This window comes from Hypomesus nipponensis, chromosome 7 (assembly GCF_054491055.1).
Source record: "Hypomesus nipponensis isolate SF chromosome 7, ASM5449105v1, whole genome shotgun sequence".
Lineage (NCBI taxonomy): Eukaryota > Metazoa > Chordata > Actinopteri > Osmeriformes > Osmeridae > Hypomesus > Hypomesus nipponensis.
Window position 1 is genome coordinate 12,423,661 of NC_140367.1, and position 21,141 is coordinate 12,444,801.

At 45.6% G+C, this 21,141-nt stretch overlaps 1 protein-coding gene across 2 annotated transcripts in view; it reads left to right on the forward strand.

Annotated features, from left to right (window-relative positions):
- The window catches only part of anks1b (ankyrin repeat and sterile alpha motif domain containing 1B), a 184,383-nt gene that overhangs the window by 111,382 nt on the left and 51,860 nt on the right, over positions 1-21,141 (forward strand). For both annotated transcript variants that reach the window (XM_084702070.1, XM_084702071.1), the window contains exon 13: positions 10,730-10,916. In XM_084702070.1, the coding sequence (XP_084558196.1) occupies positions 10,730-10,916 (187 nt within the window). The remainder of the gene's footprint in view (positions 1-10,729; positions 10,917-21,141) is intronic.

The window sequence follows — 21,141 nt, forward strand, 5'->3', positions numbered from 1 at the left end:
GCCCTTTGCAGCCAGTGTGTCCCCAGGCGTAGCGCCATTCGTAGCCGATAATGATGTGTCGTTCGTGAACGAGTCGTTCATTTTAAACAAATCATTAGTATGACTCGGGAATAACGAGTCATCTCAGATAGTGATTCGTTCATTTTCTCGTGGCGGAGATAGAGGAAAAAAGTTTAAATTACAAAACCTGTAGGCCTAATTATCACTTGGGAACAAATCTCATTCACGTCTTACTATACTAAACCTAGCAGTCCAAAATTCAAAGTCAAATTCGTAAAAGTGAATGAGGTAAACAAATCCTTTCTGTTTCCTCTTCTGAGCCTATCTAGATCACGGAAAAAATGATCCAAAGACTCGTACCGAAGACACGGTCGGGAAATGAACGAATCCTTTCGACTTCCTCTACCAGTAGACTACTGAGCCTATGCAGGTCACGTGAAAAACGATCCCAAGACTCGTATCCGAAGACACGGTTGGCAGATGAATGAATCATTGACCCGAAGACACGGTTGACAGACAAACAAATCATTGACCCGAAGACATGGTTGGCAGAAGAACGAATCATTGACCCAAAGACACGGTCAGCAGATGAATGAATCATTGACTCGAAGACTCAGTCGGCAGATGAACTTTCACCCGAAGACAAGGTCGAGAGGGGAACGATTCATTCCTTCTTTCGGGATCATTTTTCACGTGACCTGCATAGGCTCAGCAGTTGGTAGAGAAAACCAAAAACAAGAGAAACCATGAGTGTGTCTTCAGGTACGAGTCTTTGGATAATGTTTCACGTAATCTGAACACATACACTCTGAAAAGAAAACAGAGAGGATTCGTTTTCGTCATTCACTTTTGCGTGACTGCTAGGTTTAACGGTAAGACGTGAATACAGTTTGCAATAGTGGACATATTCAGGCCAGGGATGGCCAGGGAGGACAATGTTTGAATACTTATTCAAATTGTAAGCTCGACTATTCAGTAAAGAATTGTGATTTTAGAAGCAGCGAAGTAGATTACTTAGCTTAATTTGTCCTTAAATACAATTACAAACTTAAAAATATACCTATAAAAGTACCCCACAAACTACTTAATTACAGTACCCTAACGTTAGTAGTTGTAATTTGTTACTTCCACCCTTGCAAACTACACACAGTTCTTGCTATATTAACCATCAGTGAGCTTTGCGTTTAAACGTACATGTTATAAACTTTATTTCTGCACATGTCAGGGCTGGTTGCTCCATGCTTGTTTGTCTACCATTCTTCTCTTTTCTTCTCTTAAATCCCGGCAAACCCGCCTTATTCCTCTTGCTTCCGGGCTTCCCCTGGTCACCCTCGTGTTTCACGTCACAACGCTGTGAATTCCCTCAGCCAAGCCTGCAAACATGCAGACCTACGGAGAGGGTTCATAAAGGCCTCAAAATGTCGGCCAAGAGCCCTCGCGCACTTGACAATACAACATTGGGACAGCCTTGAAGTCCGTGAGTCTGTGAGAGTGGAGACTCACGGTCGGATGTACATCTCAGACAGGCCTACATTTCGCAGGCTCGTACCTACATTTGTTCACTCATTCTTAACCACAATGCAATCTGATTTCAAGGCAATGATACTGCAGGTACTGTACTCTCACTTGGTTTCCTAAAAAGAAGCGTCCAACAATAAAATAAAGAAATGACAAAATCCCGTGAATGGCTCGTATGGTTGACGTTCACCTTGCGGCGTGTTAATATACTCTGAAGCTTGCACCGTACAGTGTCTTCCTCGTCCACCTGTCACATACACGCAGGATTGGTTGGGTGGCTTACGGATTCCCCCGACAGAGCCTATCATCTCAGTATCTCTTCCCCCACCCTCCCTCCTCCCCCCTCCCCCTCCACACACACACACCATGTTCTTCTTTTATCCCCCTCCGACATCTGAATTTCTGAACACAAGCTCTTGATCTCTGCCAGGGGATGAATGGGGTGGTGGGGGGGGGGGGGAGGGAAGGGGGTGAGGGGGGGAGTTACAGAGGACCAGAAAGAAGAAGGGTATTGTCCACAGGCCAGAGGATGAGTGGATTGACAAGCTTGTTGCTGCGTGTCGCTGAAGCTCTACTGTATCATGGGTCGGATCACTATCTGCTACATGATCTACTACAGCCTTCACCCCATGACTGTTTACCCACTGGCTGAACAGCTGTCTGGAGTTGTGTGTGTGTGTGTGTGTGTGTGTCTGTGCGTGCGTGAGTGTGTGTGCTCTCAGTCTCTTTTGTTCTTTCAAAACAACAGACTCTTATCTCTCTGGTAGTCTGAATCTACTGATTGTCTTTTTTCACTTCCTACGTTTGTTCTCTCTCCCGTTGCTTGAGACCTCCCCCCCCTTTCTTCTTTTCCTTCCTCTCTCTTCGCCCTCACTCCTCCTTTCCCCTCTTGCAGCTCCCCCTCTCCTTCTCCTCTGTCTGTTCCTGGTGTCCTCCTCCCTCTCCCTCTCTGCTCCTCCTCATCCATCTCTTTCTGCTCCTTCTTTCCTCCCCCTCCTCTTCCTCCCTCTCTACTCGTCCTCCTCCGCCCTCTCTGCTTTCTCTCCTCTTTCTCTCCCTGCTCTCCCTCTCCTCTTTCTCCCTCTTTGCTTCCCCTCTCCTCCTCCTTATCCTTCTCTCTCTCTGCTCCCCCTCTCCTTCATTGTAACTATCTCTCCTCACAGTCCTCCTTTTTGTCTCCCTGCGGTCCTTCCCTCTGTTCTGTCATGCATTGGCGATGGAGGTGTAACATGGACCTGTCATCCCAGTTGATCCTGGAGTGTGTGCGTGTACAGTGCATACGCAAAGTATTCACAGCGCCTCCATTTTTCCACATTTTGTTATGTTACAGCCTTATTCCAAAATTGATTCAATTCATTTTTCCTTGGCATTCAGGCCAAAGAGTTCAATCTTTCTTTCATCAGACCCGTGAATTCGCTTTTCTCATGGTCTGAGAGTTCTTCGGTGCCTTGTGGCAAGCTCCAGGTGGGCTTTCATGGGCTTTACCGAGGAGTGGCTTCCGTCTGACCACTCTACCATACAGGCCTTAAAGATGGAGTGCTGCAGAGATGGTTGTCCTTCTGGAAGGTTCTCCTCTTTTCACAAAGCGACGCTGGAGCGCTGGCAAAGTGACCATCGGGTTCTTGGTCACCTCCCTGACTAAGGCCCTTCTTCCCTAATCGTTTGGATGGGTGGCCATTTCTAGGAAGAGCCATGGTGGTTCCAAACTTCTCCCATTTACAGATGATGGAGACACTGTGCTCATTGGGACCTTCAATGCTGCAGAACGTTTTCTGTACCCTTTCCCAGATCTGTGCCTCGATACATTTTTGTCTTGGAGGTCCACAGACAATTCCTTGGACTTCATGGCTTCATTTGTGCTCTGACATGCACTGTCAACTGTGGGACCTTATATAGGCAAGTGTGTGCCTTTCCAAATTATGTCTAATCAACTGAATTTACTTTTATGGGGTATCGTGTGTAGAATTATGTGGAAGAAGAGATGTTTGTGTGTGTGTTTCCCTCACTGAGCATCCATGCACCTGTTCAGCGATTGTTCCACCACGTTGAGGCGCGTGAGTGCAATGCAGTTCTCCTTCCTCTCCACCCCTTCCTCACCTCTCCTACCCTCCCCTCCCTTTCCCTCCTTCCTCGATCCCCCCCCCCCCCTGCTGAGCCAGGCTCCAAAACGAGTATGATTGGAAACTCCCCAAGGGTGGCACAGATAACAGCTTCCAGGCTACTGGGACACCTTGCGTACCCTAGCGCACACACACAGCTTAGCCATAACCTTTTGTGCGGCAGAGCCAGATAGAGAATCCAGGGCTGAGGGGGTCCTGGGAGAGGGGTAGATTAGGACTCTCATCCACTACAGTCATATTGAGAGATTAGTTCAAGTGCGCACCATTGTTACAGAGAAAGCAGCAGTGGAGTGTGCGCGTGTGTGCGTGCACACCCCAGTGATGCCAGCGCGCACACTAACCGTGTTCTGTTTGAGAGGGCTGGTGGACTCATCGACCTCGATCCATTCGTGCACATACACACACAGACGCACACGAACAAGCGAACACACGCATGCTAGGCTTGTTCTGTCATTTAGAGCTCATTAATCTGTTAGTAGTCATCAATCACTGATCTACTGAGACTGTTGGCTCACTGCACAGGGTATACACACACACACCTTCATAATCAATGAACACTGATTATCTCTGTTTACTTTGGCTGCAGAGAGAGATGGAGTGAGGGAAGAAGGCAGTGAGAGACAGAAGGAAAGAAACAGGAAATGTAATATAATAGGACAGAGAAAAGACTTAGAGATGCCATTACAGAGAGAGGGGGAGAGAGAGAGAGAGAGAGAGAGAGAGAGAGATAGAGAGAGAGAGAGAGAGAGAGAGAGAGCAAGAGAAGGGGGAGTGAGGGGAGCAAGAGAAGGAGAGAGAGGGAGCGAGAAGGAGGAGAGAGAAGGAGCGAGAAGGAGGAGAGAGAGGGAGCAAGAGAAGGACAGAGAGGGAGCGAGGAGGAGGAGAGAGGGTGAGCAAGAGAAAGAGATAAAGGGAACAGGAGGAGGAGAAAGTGGGATTGAGAAGGAGTATAGAGGTGGAATAAGTGGAGAAAGAGAGAGAGGGGAGAGAGGGGGATTGAGAGGACGAGAGAGAGCGAGAGCAAGAGGTGGAGTGAAATCCTGCTCTTCTCCAGGCTCAGTCCTCTCGGTGGTGCTTCTCTAACGAGCCAACAGGGAGCTGGTCTGCCCTCCAATTACCCAGGTCGCCTCTACTCCCGGACCAGCCATCAACTAAATAGACTTGTCTCCCGTCTCCCACCCCCTCTCTTTCTCTCTCTCTCTCTCTCTCTCTCTCTCTCTCTCTCTCTCTCTCTCTCTCTCTCCCTTTTTCTACATCTTAATCTCTTACTCTTGCACACACGCACGTGTGTCGCCTAATTGCATGTTGTTGCATCCGTGCATGGGTTGTTGCATCCGTGTGTGTGTGACGGGTCTGCGCTGATTAAGGATTCGATTTCACACACAGCAGGGTGCCCCCCCCAGCCCTCAGGCATTACAAATGGATGCATGTGCTGGAGCAGACAGAGGCTACTGCTAGATGCTATACGTCCAGGGCCGGGGTGGGTAATCGGGAACATTTCCGGTGGGCCGCTTCACTTTTGGGCCGGTCGAGGATTTTTTTGTTGTTAACATTTGTCACGTTAGTCTATCTTCTCTTAAAATAGGTGTTGCACACATTCCGCATTCTGACACCGCAGCCTCTACATGGGTTGTACCATGTGAGGGAGTTCTCCCCTCCCAAATAGGGTTGGTAGGGTCCATAGCCCTTCTTTTCCTAAAGGTATTCTCAGATAGCCTAGCGATAGCTGACCCGGGCGGCCCTACCGTTACAATACGCGTCAGGGAGGATGGATGGGAGGAAGAGGCCAGGAGGGGCTGAAAAAGCCAGGTTGAAAAAAAGAAAGGCATTGGAGGACAAACACAAGTGGCAACTGGTATTGAGAGATATAGGCTTAATGATTAGCATTAGCAATGTAATTATTTGGCTAATGTCGTTGTAGCGTTGTCAACCTATTCGCAAGCAAAATGTTACATTTAATTAAAATATTAGCCTTTTGGTATACAAAAAAAATAATGCGGCCCGGTTTTGTCCCTGAAAGCAAAATATTACATTTAATTAAAATATTAGCCTTTTTGTATCACCCAATATATGATACAACAAAAAAAACTGGTCCGGTCTTGGGACTTGAAACTCTCGGGCTGAAAAGTGGCCCCACCCCGGCCCTGTAAGCGTTGTGCACACCCTGTTGAATGGCTTGATCTGCAAACAGTCAACAAGAATCTGGCCTGCTGCCAGGATCTGAGTACCACTCCAGCCCATTACCATGTATAGAGCATGCAGCATTATGCCCACGCCTACAGTACATGGGGTCAACACAGCAGGGTTAACGGTCAGTTGAAAAATTCAGACATTTACTTTGTGTACTGTACCGTCTTGGTTAAATAAAGTAGCTAGAGTCAACTAAAGTGTAAAGACAATGTAAAGTGGATCACACAGGCATTCTTTTAATGTCGACAGGAACCAGAACTTACAGGCTTATTTTCCCGATAATTACCACTCATTACACGGCTACATGCCAAAACAAAAAAATAACTTAACACAGTGTGTCTTTTTACAATTTATTTGTTACCATTAGTAGTGTTGATAAGCAGAAAAATCGTTTGCCAAAGACGTTTTTTTCAGATCAGCTGACGTCGCTAAGCAACGGAATTCGCTGGGAATGATAAGTTCCAAAAACTTCAATGTGCTTCTATACTCTTTGATAAGTTACCCGACTACCTGAGGAGTGCTACAAAAGACGTGAATCCGAGGCAAAAAGGCAATTTCCCTTGACAGCGGTCAATAATGCATAGCAACAGTCAAATATGGAAAAATAGTTCACCACAGAACACTGGGCAATCCCATTCTCTCATCACTGTAGTACATTTTTGTCCATTTGCCATCATTTGAACTTTTGTCCATTTCCACTCTCAAATGCTATTGCAACTATGTCTTTGTGCTGCTTCGTAGCTGTTGCTTGCCATGTCACAAGAATTTCAATGTCCAGAATGACCCTGTGCTCTACTGTGCAAATGACTTGAAAACTCTTTTCTCTCTCTCTCTCTCCCTCCTCTCTCTCCATTTCTCTCTTTCTTAATCTCTCTTTTTCTCTCTCATTCTCTCCCTCCTTCTCTCAGTCTCACTACTGAGCATCCTTCTAATACTCAATTGTCACTTCACATTTCCCCGTGTAATCTGATTTTAGGGAAGGGTGACTATTGATTGGCAGCTGTCTTATCCTGTCACAGTGAATGGGGCCTAAGGTTATTTCATTTGATAGTTTAATATTTATTTTTATTTATTCTGTTTGTTCTAAAGAAAATGGACAGGAAACACAGTATAATAGTAATTCTGGCGGTGCACTTGTGTATCTCAACCATGTTGTAAGTCGTGCTTTAAGACCCCTCTTGAAATGCCCTTTCCTTTAAATGCCCTCGTTCATTCATTTTGTTAGCATAGTTCACAATAGCACTGAATGACCCATGCATCTTAAAAATTAAAACCCTTGTCTCTGTCTTTGCAGGTTGCTTTTTGTAGTGTGTGTAATGTGTGTAGTGTGTGTGTGTACGTGTGTGTGTGTGTGTGTAATGTGATTTCCTTGCTCCACATTGCACGGATCCTGCATTGGGATGCGTTGTTGCTACGACGACCACATTGTCTCGTAGCGGCATTCCTTAAAAAATAAAAAAATTGAATGAGAAAGAAAATGACAGCCAGCTGTGATGGAGAGAGTGTCGAGCAACTAATTAAAAGTAATGGAGGGAGTGGAGGTGAGAAGACAGCAAATGAGGAAGAGATATAGGAGAGGAGGGGAAACCAATGTTTTTATTTATACAAATACGTCTAAACAAACCAAAGTATGACGTTTTGAAATGTTTTTGAACAATTGTTCAAATTCAAGCAGTGCAGTTTTAATGTTTTCCTGCCACCTTACTTCCCCAGTTTGCACACCGCCTGTTTGTAGCAGCAATGGTATATACCATTCATTAGCCCTGATTAGTGCAGTATATACGCTGTGACATATTTCTGCATAACATTTGCATAAACAAGAATCATTACAATAATTACTTTCCTGTCCTGGAAGCAGAATTGCTGAATTAGTCATCTTGAAATTGGCATTAATGGAAGTGTGTGATCAACATAAAATCATATATTTCCATATGCCTTGTATTAAGACCATTAGAATACATTAACATTTTCTGCATAGCCCATCTAACATGTGCACGTGCTCAAAATGGAGATTTTCACATACACATGTTCCATGAAGAATTCGTACCCCACACACACACACACACACCGCCGAAATCTGCACTGTTGATTACCATAATTACCATCCATAAATTATGGCCCGATTCCTGGCACACACACACCTCACCTTGCATTGACTGTGAACTGCGGGGGGCTCAACACATGCGCTTGACAGCACACACACACCCACAAACACGAGCGTTAACTACGTGTAAATGAGTGTAAAATCTCACCTTGTCCCCTTGTGGGATACGCTTACAGGTGGGAGAGGCATTCATAAAGGGATCCTATAATCCTGTGTGTGTGTCCTGTCTGGGTAAACAGGGGATGTGAGACCCTAGTAATCAGGTGCGGTTGTTAATCCTCTCCTCGCTCGGCGTGACGTGTTCATTAGTCCGCCGCTCATTCTGTTGTTGTCATAGCTCACTCGCTACAGTACGAGACAGATGTGTGTGTGTGTGTGTGTGTGTGAATTACTTATGAGCTGTGGATGAGACCTGAGAGATCTGTTGCTCAACAGAGTTAGTGAGTGAGTTAGTGAGTGAGTGAGTTAGTGAGTTAGTGAGTGAGTTAGTGAGTTAGTGAGTGAGTTAGTGAGTGAGTGAGTTAGTGAGTGAGTTAGTGAGTGAGTTAGTGAGTGAGTGAGTGCGAGTAAAGGATAAGGACGCCAAATAAACTTATGCCACACACACACAATTTCTCACATTCTCTCCATCTGCAAAGTAAAAGATGCAGATTACAATCTGAAGCCTGGGAAATGTTTCCAATATTGCCAGAGGTTGCGTGTAGTTTAAGTTCAAACTCTCGCCTAACTGACACAGACTGACACTGAAAGTTGCCTGTCCTGTTTGGACAAATGCAGTGTTGTGTATACGCATGCATCACCTTCATGTTCTACTGAAACCACATCAACTTGCCTGTAGAGGTTGCAGACGTGCATGCACAGCAGTAAATATAGTGCAGCATCCCTCCTACACCCCTGTTCAATTCCCTATTGGCCTGGCTTAATATGATCTTATTCCCTATTGGCCCTGTATGCTGCCTGTCAGTCCCAGCTTGTCTGGTTGATGAATTGCTCTCGAGCTTCTGCTGACTCCCTATTGGCTATTAAGGCTTCCCTCCAATTCTCTACTGGCCCACTGTCGAGAGAGATGTGGAGGTTTTTGGTGAAGGGAAAAGTGTTTCAATGTCCCAGCTTCTACCTGCTGTTCATTTTTTTTATTTTTCCATTCTCTTGTTCTCTCTTTTGCTTGTCCTCTTCCTCCATCCATCTTTCCCTACTCCCTACTATCCTTCTGTCTCTAAATAATTTGTCTTTCCGTCAAATCATTTTCTCTCTCTCTCTCTTCTCCTTCTCTTGCCCCTCTCTCTCTCTCTCTCTCTCTCTCTCTCTCTCTCTCTCTCTCTCTCTCTCTCTCTCTCTCTCTCTCTCTCTCTCTCTCTCTCTCTCTCTCTCTCTGTATTGACCACTTGTCTCGGTCAGTGACCTTCAGATTTAGACGTGCATGCACAAGCCGTCAACACAAGCAGAAACACGTGTGCCTTCACACACACAAACTCACACATGCACAAACTCTCACACCATACAGACATAAAAAAACAAACATGTACACAAATATACTTTCACAGGACAGGCATCCTCAATGACATCCGTAAAGTGTCACTTTTATTTTTTGCGGAACGTTCTGTATTTTCTCAGAAAATCATTTTTTTGTCTTATTTTGTTGGAATTATCTGCTAGGGATTTTGGTACTAGTGGATGTTACATTTACATTGTAATTTAGCAGACACTCTTATCCAGAGCAACTTGTAATAAGTACAGGGACATTCCCCCGAGGCAAGTAGGGTAAAGTGCCTTGCCCAAGGACACAACGTCATTTTGCACGGCCGGGAATCGAACCGGCAACCTTCTAATTAATAGCCCAATTCCCTAACCGCTCACCCATCTGACTCCCTCCTGTGTTATGTATGATGTGTGTAGGTCGGTTCTCCGAATGGTTACACAAGATGTGTGTGTTAAGCACAAATCACCTCTGCTCACACACTGAAGTGTTGTGATGTAAATATTGCCCAGATGTATCTGTGAATATACAAAGGGATCATTTGCATGAAGCTACATAGTCATCACAGTTATCCAAGCATGCATTATGACTGTACTCCTGCAGGGAGACCATAAACCAATATAACTGTCTGTCTCTCCTATAAACACACACACACACACACACACACACTGTATTCATGCTTTTGGTAATGTGCATGCATCACCTGGTGATGTAAGAGGCAGTTGAGCCAATCCTTATGCAACACTTCCTGTGTCTTACACAACATCAGGGTGCTGCTCCTACAGTGTACAGCAGTTTGGAACAGAAATATTCAGCCTCCTTCACACACACACACACACACACATTACAATTCAAGATCTCCTGTCTGCTTTCCCTCAATGTTGTTGATGTTTCACATCATTTTATCTCTTGATCTTTGTCTCCCTTCCTCAACCCATCAGCCCCCTAGCTCTCTCTCTCTCTCTCTGTATCTCTCTCTCTCCCTCTTGCTTTCTTTCTATCGTCACACACTCACTCACAGACTCACAAACTCACTCACCTTTGTGAAAAAGGTTGATTTGACATCCCCTTGACTGACTAACAGAGCATTCCCATCATAACCTCTGCTGTACCTTTTAACAAGGCTGTGTTAATAATCAGACTATCGTAATCAGACTTAGAACTTGACTTATGACATTCTCTCCCTCTATCTCTCTCCTTCTTTCTTTATCTCTCTTGCTGTTTCTCTCTCTCGCTCAATCTCTCTCTCCGTCTCTCTCTCTCTGTATGTCCCTCTGTCTCCCTCTCGCTGTCTCTCTCTTCTCCTCCTTATCGATCCAGCCCAAACAGCGGACGTCTCTTTCCTCGTCCCAGGACGTCCAGAGGCCAGTCAACCACAGCTGCGAGCCCTCGGAGGTGAGCTCCTCGCTGGGCTACGCCAGCTTCAGCACCAGCCCCCCTGCCAGCCCCCCGCTCAGCCCCAACAACGACTCAGCGGGCTCCAACGACGACTGTCAACCACTGACAGGTAACCTGCCTCCCCCCCCCCAGTGTCTCAACTACGGTACTGTGTCCGGACGGTGTCCCCCGGAACAGAACAGGACGCAACCATGACGGAAAAGTTGATATCCTCCTCTGAGTGTTGTTAGGATGAAAAGTGGATGGGCTTCAAACTAACCCGTGTTTAATTAACCCTATGGACTGGCTGGGCGTTTGTAAACAAAACAAGGAGTTCCAGAGCCAATGAAACTCGGGTTGATAGCTGAGTTGTTGGGAAACTTGGGGACTTAGTTGTGACATTGTCTTGCGATAATCTTTTGTTTCAATGGCAGAGTATTTTGTAGCACTTTGTAGAACGTTTTGCCATACTACTTTTAACTCTGTTCTTTCATTGCTCTTTATCTTATCACTTTATCTTATCACTCTTTCTCTACTTCCTGTCCTCATGGCCCTAACTTGCTGAAGCCTTGACAAGGTAAAAAGAGGAGGGATGGAGTCTTTGAAATTGATTTATAATGTCTGAGTCTTCCTTTTTTATGTCATCCGTGTGGGGATTGATTAATTATGCCGTGACCATTATGATGGTCGACACCCTTCATCATTTTGCTCTTTTTGGTTTTATCTCTTTGGCTTGGAGAGGATGTCATAGAAGAAAAAATAATTGAATTGGACTCGGACCATTTCCCATCTCGATCCACCTGTGGGAACCTGAAACAAGTTAGTCAGTACTGGAACAATTTGCTAAATTTCCTATGTTCCCATACCAAAGCCCACATCACAGAGATATAATTCACATCGGAATTCCTTCTTCCTTTTGGGGGTCTGAAAAGCTGTGGAGTTAAGTAGCAGCAAGCAGTTGTCTTTAGTTCAGGAGACGTCCGGAATCCCACATGGGGAGATGAAGAGGATGTTTGTTTATAGTGCTGTTCCTGACTGCTGGGTCTTTGAACACGATGTAATGGGTGTTTCGTCTAATAGAGTCCCCCCCTCCTGTCGAGTCTGAGAGAGTGGGCCTCAGGTAGGAATAGTTATTTATGGAATCGTTATTTAACAGAACGCCAGCTAACTGACGCACACATGAATAGAGTTTATTTCGCCTCCCTCCCTCCCTCTCTCTGTCTCCCTCTCTCTCTCTCTCTCTCTCTCTCTCTCTCTCTTTCTCCCTCTCCCACACACGAGCGCTCACACACCTGAACCACGTTTCCAAGAACTTACCTCAACTTCACTACCCATCACATAAAGACTGTCTGCATGGTCGGAAGCATCTGACTACGTGCGTAGGTTCAGCCTCCACTTCCTGTGTGTCATTTCCTGTGTCCCCACTCAACCACCATCCCTCTCCAGACACTAGCTGAGTGTGTGGGCTAGGTGTGTGTTCCCCTAGCGATGAGATCACCGTCGTCACGACAAGGCGATGGTCGCGGCGACTGTTGCTGGGTGATGCGACTGAACTCATGGATGCTCGTTTACGTCTGTCACCTAATACTGTCTCACCCACTCCTCAAGTGGGAGAAAAGAGAGGAGAGAAGGATGAAGAGGCACTGGATACTCGCTTCCTGTTTGGCCAAAAAGCCCTGAATTTGTCTCGGTCTGGCGCGCGCTTGTGTGAGCGCGTATGGGCCTGTGAGGGTGTCTACGTTTGCAAACGTGTACGTGTGTATGTGTCAGAGGGTCTGTATGTGTCTGTGTGTGTGTGTGTGTGTGTGTGTGAACAGTTTGCTTATTCATGCAACCATGGTTCAGAGGGCTAGCCGGTCTTTGATCATTTCACTAGTAACTGCTCATCCTTTCAAAAGGGAAACCCAAGAGTCATTATCCAGGTGTCATCATCCAGGTGTCATTTAAGAACACACACAACATGCTGTTTTGATTTCAGTGATGAATCAAAATGGGCCCACCAACTCCCTCCTCCGGGTTTAACATTCTTTTACCCTCTCTTCTTTCCTCTTTCTTGCGCTATCGCTGTCTCTATCTCCTTTCTTCTCTGTTACTCTTTGCTCATTCTCTTCCTCACTTGTTCCTCCTCCTGTCCTTCCCTCTTCCGCTAGCTTCCTCTTTCCTCTTTCTTGCGCTATCTCTGTCTTTATCTCCTTCCTTCTCTCTTACTCTTTGCTCATTCTCTTCCTGACTCCAGGAATAGACCTGTGCCTGTTTTCATCTTTCTCCTGGTTCTTATTTTCCTGATGTTCTGCCTCTCCTCCTCTCCTCCCCTCTATTTTTCTCCTCTTCTACTCTACTTATTAGCTTTATAAGGTCCATTGTGTTGTTTCCACGGCAACAGCCAGTGCACGAGGAGCCTGTGGTTGTGTTTGAGATGGCTTACATTTAGAGGTGGATACATCAAGTGATTACGAGAGAGAGAGGGAGAGAGAGAGAGAGAGAGAGAGAGAGAGAGAGAGAGAGAGAGAGAGAGAGAGGGTGCCAAGTCAAAGAGAGTGGGTGAGAGAAGGACCAAAGAACAGGCGAGAACGAAACAAGAAAAGGAAGTATTTTCCGGCAGACCATATAAGGTCCTCCTTCTCCTCCTATCTATCTGACTGTCTATCTGTTTCCGTCCCCTTGCCCTGATTCCTTATGGAAACTTCTCGACCGAACAGACCCAGTGCTCATTGAATTCCACTCCAGCCCCAGTGTTTACACAACTGCCCCCCAGTCACCCTCAACCCCCCACCCCCCCGGTGGTATGTGGGTGTCAGCCATCCGTGGGGGAGGACGGGTGGAAGTAGCCCTATTTATAGCCGGACTCAGTCGCTTCCCATGCCGCGTCCGTGTTACAGAACAGCTGTTATGAAACGCGGCTCACTGGTTGGTGCATCCACGTTCTGTCACTCTTTCAGAGACGGTCACGGAAGCGTGCGCGAGCGCAAAGCTGATCGCTGAGGTGTTGATGCGAGGACGGAGGCTTCGTCCAGGTGGATGATTTGTCGCTTAAACGTTTGTTTTTATTACGAGGAAACCACGGAAGTGGTGCACGCGTGCACACATGCTAGACGTAGAGATGCGTCTTCTGTTATGGGGTGTAATCAGTGTCGGCGTAACTGCACTCAGAGCATTCACAGCGTACCTGATACGGGTAAAGTATGTGTAGGCTACTCTGGCGAGTTGTAGCAAGTGCTGAATGAAGCCCACTGATTTCACCCCATCATTGCGCAGCACAGAAGTGCACACCTGCCCGCCTAGACGCGCGAGATCTTTCGGCATTGGGTTAGATCGCCGCTCAGTCGTTCACAGGCTTAAACAAACAATCCATGGCTGGACTCGCATCCACCATGCTAAAATTCTAGTAGGCAATAATCACCCACTGACAGCACAGACATGAATAACATATTGACCCAAGGCAAGTTCATTGTCAAAAGACCTCACACCTAGCCGGGCACGTGTTTGCAGGCTTTCCAGTCTCGCCAGAGTAGCCTGTGCATAATTCACCCATATCAGGTATGCGGTGAATGCTGTGTGCAGCTATGCTGACACTAATTACACTATGGGGGGTGATTAGTGCCAGGTAATGTTAACAAAGCTAGCAACTGTCGCCACGCCTAACAAAGCTGACAATCACTGCCACCGCTACGTCTGCCATTATGTGGATAGCTAGGTCGATAAGAAGGCAGGTATAACTATCTAGCCTCACTATTATGCCATGCCGGTATTATCATCTTGTGAGACCGGAAGTGAAGCCAGACCATTCAAGAGATTACCCATAGCAATGGATTTACTGCTTCAAATGGAAAAGTGAGGCGATCCTTCGATTAAAGTCAAGTTTCTTAACGTGTTGTCAATATTGTCAATTAAAAGTTGCAACTAACCAAGAACTTTCAAGACCAAGCCCCTTCCACAAGGTACACCATACCCATACCCAGATATTATAATTTATGTAATTCTTCAATATTAAATCAAACCACTACCACACGACTCGTTTCAATGACCAGTCAGTGACAAAACGAGTTTGGCTGTTCAGGTCTCTACCAATACAGCCCAACACTATCTAGCTGAATTAGCCTCACTGATGATGTGGTTTCATTATTTTCCCCATTGATAGCGAGCCAGCCACTTAGCCTACAGTTGGTGACTTGAGACCGGTTATAGCTAACATACCACATAATGTAAGACATAGCGATGTAGCGGTGGCAGTGATTGTCTGCTTTGCCGACGTAGCGACGTAGCGGTGGCTGTGATTGTTATCTTTGCAGACATAGCAACGTAGCGGTGGCAGTGATTGTTAACTTTGCAGATTTAGCAACAGATGCACACACTTACATAGACGCACGTGCGTGCACACATGCACATAGTTGTGCGCACACAACACAATGCCGAGCACGCACACAGCTTTATAAGTCAGGCATGATTAATCAAGCAATAGACAGTGCAATGCTCTTTTAGTGCCTGTACATGTCTACATATCTCAACTAGTAAAGCAGGGCTGCCAACTTTTCAAAAAACTTTGGAGGGAGATTTGGTGGGGCCAACCAAAATGTTGCTGTGTACAAAGCCCCCGAGACGAGCTTTCACGGTGCTTTCTATGTTGCTCTATGTTGCTTCACTCCGTGTACCTGCACCTCATCCATTACTGTTTACAACGTTGGCAGGACTAATTGGTTGCCGTTGCCTTCTGAGCGTGAGAAATACAAGGTGTGGCGTGAGAGCGTATAAACTGGTTGCAATGCGTGTGTCTCATGGCCAATGTGTTAGAATTGGCAGCCCTGTGTATAGTGTACTGCACTCTCTTTAACAATATAATTTGTAAATTGTATTTTGTAACAACATCATGAATAAACAAAACTTGAATGTACTGCAAACATGTAACACCAGACTTTACTTCAGGCAGCAGAAGTATATCGCTCGAGATACCCAAGCCACAGAACCGGGCTGCAAAGAGACAGAAATAGTCCCAAAACGGCCATGATTGTCCCCACTTACATACAATTACATGAGTGCTTCTTCAACCATCACCTTGCGTGACCCCTGTGCAGTTAACCCTGGTTCCCCCTCTTGTTTTCCAACGCAGCAGTTAAAGTCAAAATTTACTTTCTGAAACTGGCGGAGCTTTACGTCTAGAGAACGTGTTCCTCTGTGGCAGTGCATCCTTTGTCATTATCATGTGATGTGTCATTGACTGAGAATTTGTTCGTTTCAGTGTTAATTTTTTCTCGGGAGGGGGGGGGGTATCCAGTTATAGTATTTTGTTCTGTAAAATCTATACTTTCAAATGATTTTGCATGACACTTGCTGTGTTTTGTATGTCTGTTGCTCGAATATCAGACGAACCTGGCACTATGTGAGGTTGAAAATCGCCAGGTGTTTTGCTCAGGACCAAAGGGCATGCCGTGTTGCATGTGAAGTTGTTTGAATCAGCGCTTGGTCAGAAGTCATTATATAAATGTGCTGCCCTGGTGGGCTGCACTAAGCTATGGACCCATGAATTGTGCAAGAACGGACACTGCACCAGCCTTCATCGTCAACAGGCACTGCCCTAGTAGTTGTGAGTGTGTGTATTTGTGTGCGAAAGAAAGAGAAAGAGTGTGTTTCTTTAAATTGTGTAAGAGAGAGTGTGTGTGCCAGTTTTCACTCGTAGTTCTGTGTGTGTGTCCTAGCTACTGCACTGACCAGCTTTCCTATTTAGCCATGTTCACTGTTTGCACTGAATTCTAATTAGGAATACTATTGTGTTAAAGACTTCCATCGCCAACGGAGCTTAGTGTTTAAGTGAACCTGTACATTGTGTGAGTGCACGTGTGTGCATCTGTGAGGGGGGGGGGTAGCTGTCCATCCAGCCAAAGCATGTCCACCAGCTGTCAGTCCATTTGTTCATCAGTCCGTTTATCTGCAGCACAATACTATACAATGGAATTTCATCTCTCATTCACTAGTGCATGCTTCTTCAGTAGCTTTCTGCCTCCCCCCTCCCCACACAGACCTGACCCCCCCCCACACACACACACACACACCACAGGCTGTGTCAGCGCAGCGTATCTTCATTAACCTAATTTAAAGGTTAATGAAGATGGGCTGAGACTGCCATTGATACCAGTTTAACCAGTAGTTGGAGTCAGCCCATCAGGGTTTACTACGACACTCCTCCAGGCTCTCCCACAGACACACACACACACACTAGTGCTCATTAAGAGAATAACCTGTGTGTGTGTGTGGAAAGGGTTACTACAGAAAAACCTCCCAGGCAGTGTGTGTATGTTTGGAAGAATGTATAGGATCAACAAACACAATACGCTTAGAATTACAAACTTAGACGTATGTGTACCACTCCCATTCTTCCAACATCAAACTCAACAAATGTCAAATCTCATTGACGGTTGCAAGTTCCATCCGTCGTCATTCTCGAATCTAGGGACTGTCCAATTGGCTCCACTCTGCCTGTGGGAGATGTACCGGTTGCCGTGGCAATATCACCACTTACGGAAAGCAGGAACGAAAGTGTGAATTCAATATCTCAAACTCTGACCCAAGCTCTATCTGGCTAAGACTGTCAAACGACAAGAATGTACACAGCTGGGTTGTTTTTCATCTTACTCACTTCCTCAGGGGATTTGCCACCACTAGACCTGCACATACCTGTTAGCACGACGCTACATTGCTGTGAAACATCAGAAAACATGGTCTTGGTGGGCTCCATCATATAGTGGAATCATAACTCAAGAGATTTCAGAGGCTGAGCCAATAATAAAGTAGCTCCAGCAAGACGAAATGATTAGCCACTTGATGCTCACTAGCAAGTCGTCAACTTAGTATGAGCATACCTATATTTTATTTAGTTAGCTATTTTAAACATACTCTTTTATGGTTATTAATAGTGAACGCACATTTCAACTTTTTATTTTATTTTATGATGATTCCTACCCCAACTTCTCAGCACAATGTTAGAAAAACTAGCCTCAACCTGTGAAGTTCCCAAACTTTTAGAGATTCCCTTTTAGAAATCCCCGCATTAGCATAGTCTAGTTAGCATTAGCTTAGCTTCTGAGGTTGAGCTCATTGTAATGCATGAAGCCCCTTGGCTGTGAGGCATTCATATAGGCCGGCCCTTCATCTCTGCGATGAGTGACATGTCTGATATTGCTCTGTAGTTTTTAATAACACTCAGTCTCCGCCTGAGGTAGGGAAAAAGAAATCTGATGGTATCAGACGTTTGCAGCCCTTCCTCTTCTCACTCCAGACAGGAAAATATCGCAAAGTATTAAAGATAGAGGGATAGATTGTGTGAGGGTGTGTTTGTGTGTGCACGCGATATGTGTGTGTGTGTGTGTTTCTCAATGGTCTGATGAATTGCTGTTGAGTTTAATGTGTTACAATGTTCGGACAGGCTGACAGAATTTTCCATTTGAATGTGAAATGGAATGAGTCTTGTAATATAGTTACAGTAGCGTGCCTAAGAGACCTGTGAGCTTGGTTCATTTTGTGGTTGCAATCACAGCAGCCTTGTCGGCAAACAAACACTCACTCGCCACATACACACACACACACTCTAACACACATACATTGAGGCAGACCTGTCCTTGAGCAGACTGTTTTTGATTATGGTGTGTTGGCTCAATTTGTGGCACTGACATACTGGAAGGAATTAGACCTTCTCACCTCAATACACAACACTGTCTTCTCACTTTTCTTTCTTAAAGTTTCGGTTTGTGGATTGTTACCAATTATAAATATCTGAATGGACTTGCAAAAGTGATGTTACTACTATCCAAACTCACTGTCAAGGTTTCTCTCTCTCTTTTAGAGTAATTAGCAATTAGACACATCCCCTGTAATCCTTGTCAGTGGCAGTTGGGGTGTGTGTGTGTGTGGGGGGCTCCATCACTCCCTGCACGGCTGCGATATCTAAAAGAGGCTTGCTGTGGCGGATGGGGAAAGTGAGGAGAACAAGGCGAAATTGATAGTTTTTTATTTCCGGTGTGGCTCTTTTCTGTTATTTATCTTGTTTGCACCTCTCTGTCTCTCGCTCTCTATCTCCCTCTCTCTCTCTCTCTCTCTCTCTCTCTCTCTCTCTCTCTCTCTCTTTATCTCTCTGTGTGTCTCTCTCTCACTCCCTCTCTCTTTCTATCTTTGTTTTATCTCTCATATACTCTAAAATCTCTCAGGGGCTTTACCATCCCTGGCTTTTTCTGTGGTGTAAGTGCCTACTGTGGGTGGGATGGGGGCGAAATGACTTTTCACTACAAACCGTGTGCTAGTGCTATTGTTACAGATTATAATGAAGTTTAGGCTCACAAAGTGTTGAGAGAGAGAGAGAGAGAGAGAGAGAGAGAGAGAGAGAGAGAGAGAGAGAGAGAGAGAGAGAGAGAGAGACAGAGAGACAGAGAGAGACAGAGAGACAGAGAGAGACAGACAGAGAGAGAGAGACAGAGAGACAGAGAGAGACAGACAGAGAGAGAATGCACAATCCAACATGAGGGGAGAGAGAGAAGATGGAGACACCATGAAAAGTGAAAGAAACGTTAGCGGTATTTGGCTTAGCTGAGCAGTTATCTCAGAATACAACTATTATAAAGGCTCTACATGAGAGCACACACACGCAACCCATCAATTATAGTGCAGTAGATATGTGGCTGTCTACTTATCCAAATACCAATCAGTGTCTTTACTGAGCTATCTGCTGCATGACAGAACCTGTGTGTGTGTGTGTGTCAGTGTTGGTGTCGGCGTGTGCATGCGTGTGTGTATGCGCACGCACTATGCTGGTATGCAGCATTATAGAAGTCACCCCATCAGGTTGTGGTATGTTTTTATGCTGGACTGGGCGTGTTTATGTGTGTGTGTGTGTGTGTGTGTGTGTGTGAGTTGACAAGTTGCTGAACTATCACAGCAGATACTGTCCTGTTGGCATTTGGGGTTAAGGACTACCTGGTCCATGCTTGGAGGTCCCTTCAGGTAAGACACACACCCACCCACACGTACACACACACACACACACGTACACACACACACACACACACGTACACACACACACACACACACAAGCCAGAAAGAGAGTGTGAAGGAGAAACGGACCATGCCGGCTGGCCATTGACTGTGAACGAGCGAGACGGCACGAGAGGGACTGAGTTGTTGATCAAAGTTGCTGTGGTCTTTTCGTCTGCAGCTTTGTCCCCTCTTCCCTCCAATCAGTCATGTGTGGACCGGTTTTCCTTGAACTTTGTTTGCCTGCTTCATTCTTCATTTCGCTCTCTCGCTCTCTCTCGCTCTCTATCTCTCTCTCTCTCTCTCTCTCTCTCTCTCTCTCTCTCTCTCCTTTCACATGCTGGGCCCTATCTTGCACCCAGCGCAATTGACTCTGTCAACGACGCAAGTATCATTCCTAGTTTGCACTCGACGCAAAGCGGACTTTTCTCTCCACAGACGCACGTTGGTAAATTAGGGAATTACTTTGTGTTCCCGGGGGCAGTTCAGCGAAAAAAGAAGGCGTGTTCTGGCACAAACGTTCCCTGGTGCTATTTTGCAGTTTCAGAAAAACAATGCCGCCACTGACCAGGAAAAACGTAGTCTAAAGTCAATGGCGCGTTATTCAGATTCTATTTTAAGGGCGCAAGCTTGGCCCGTGCGCACTGCTGGCGAGGCCAGGGTCTTCTTTCTGCGAAGCTACGTTACATTGTTTGGATTTATGGCGTGTTACATGTCTTCAATGATTGTAAAAATATTTTCATGAGAAATCCCTATATATGTGAACTTGATTTGTAACAATTGTGGCAATTTCCTCCCACGCCTGTTTAACCGAAGCTAATTTTGTTGGTTTTCTTATCCCACCTCCATCAGGATCAGGATTAGAATCACAATTCAGTTTATTCGCCATGTAGCCTGTTACACAAACAGGGAATTTACTGTGGCAGGAAGGTGCAAACAATAAACATATACGGGTCTTAAATTTAAAAAAAAAGTACAATAGTTAAACTAATTCTAAGAACTAAACAATTAAAAAATACAACAATTTAAAAAATAAAATATATATAAAAATAAGAATACAAATTTATATGAGCAGCATGAGCGGGCAATTGAGTGAAATGAGAACTGCTCTGCCTTTCCCATACAAAGTCACTTCTCTATCTTTTACAGTCCTGACTAGAACGTCGGTCTCCTCGGCTGTGAACCGCTCCTGGCGTGCGTCTGGCCAATCCGCCGCTATAATAGCAATCTGCCATGTAACAAGCGCGCCTGCTCTTAAAGGGAACGTGAGATGACGCTCTGATTGGTTTACTGCACGTTACGCCCGAACCACACCCATTAATAATGTAGCTACTTCAGACCAA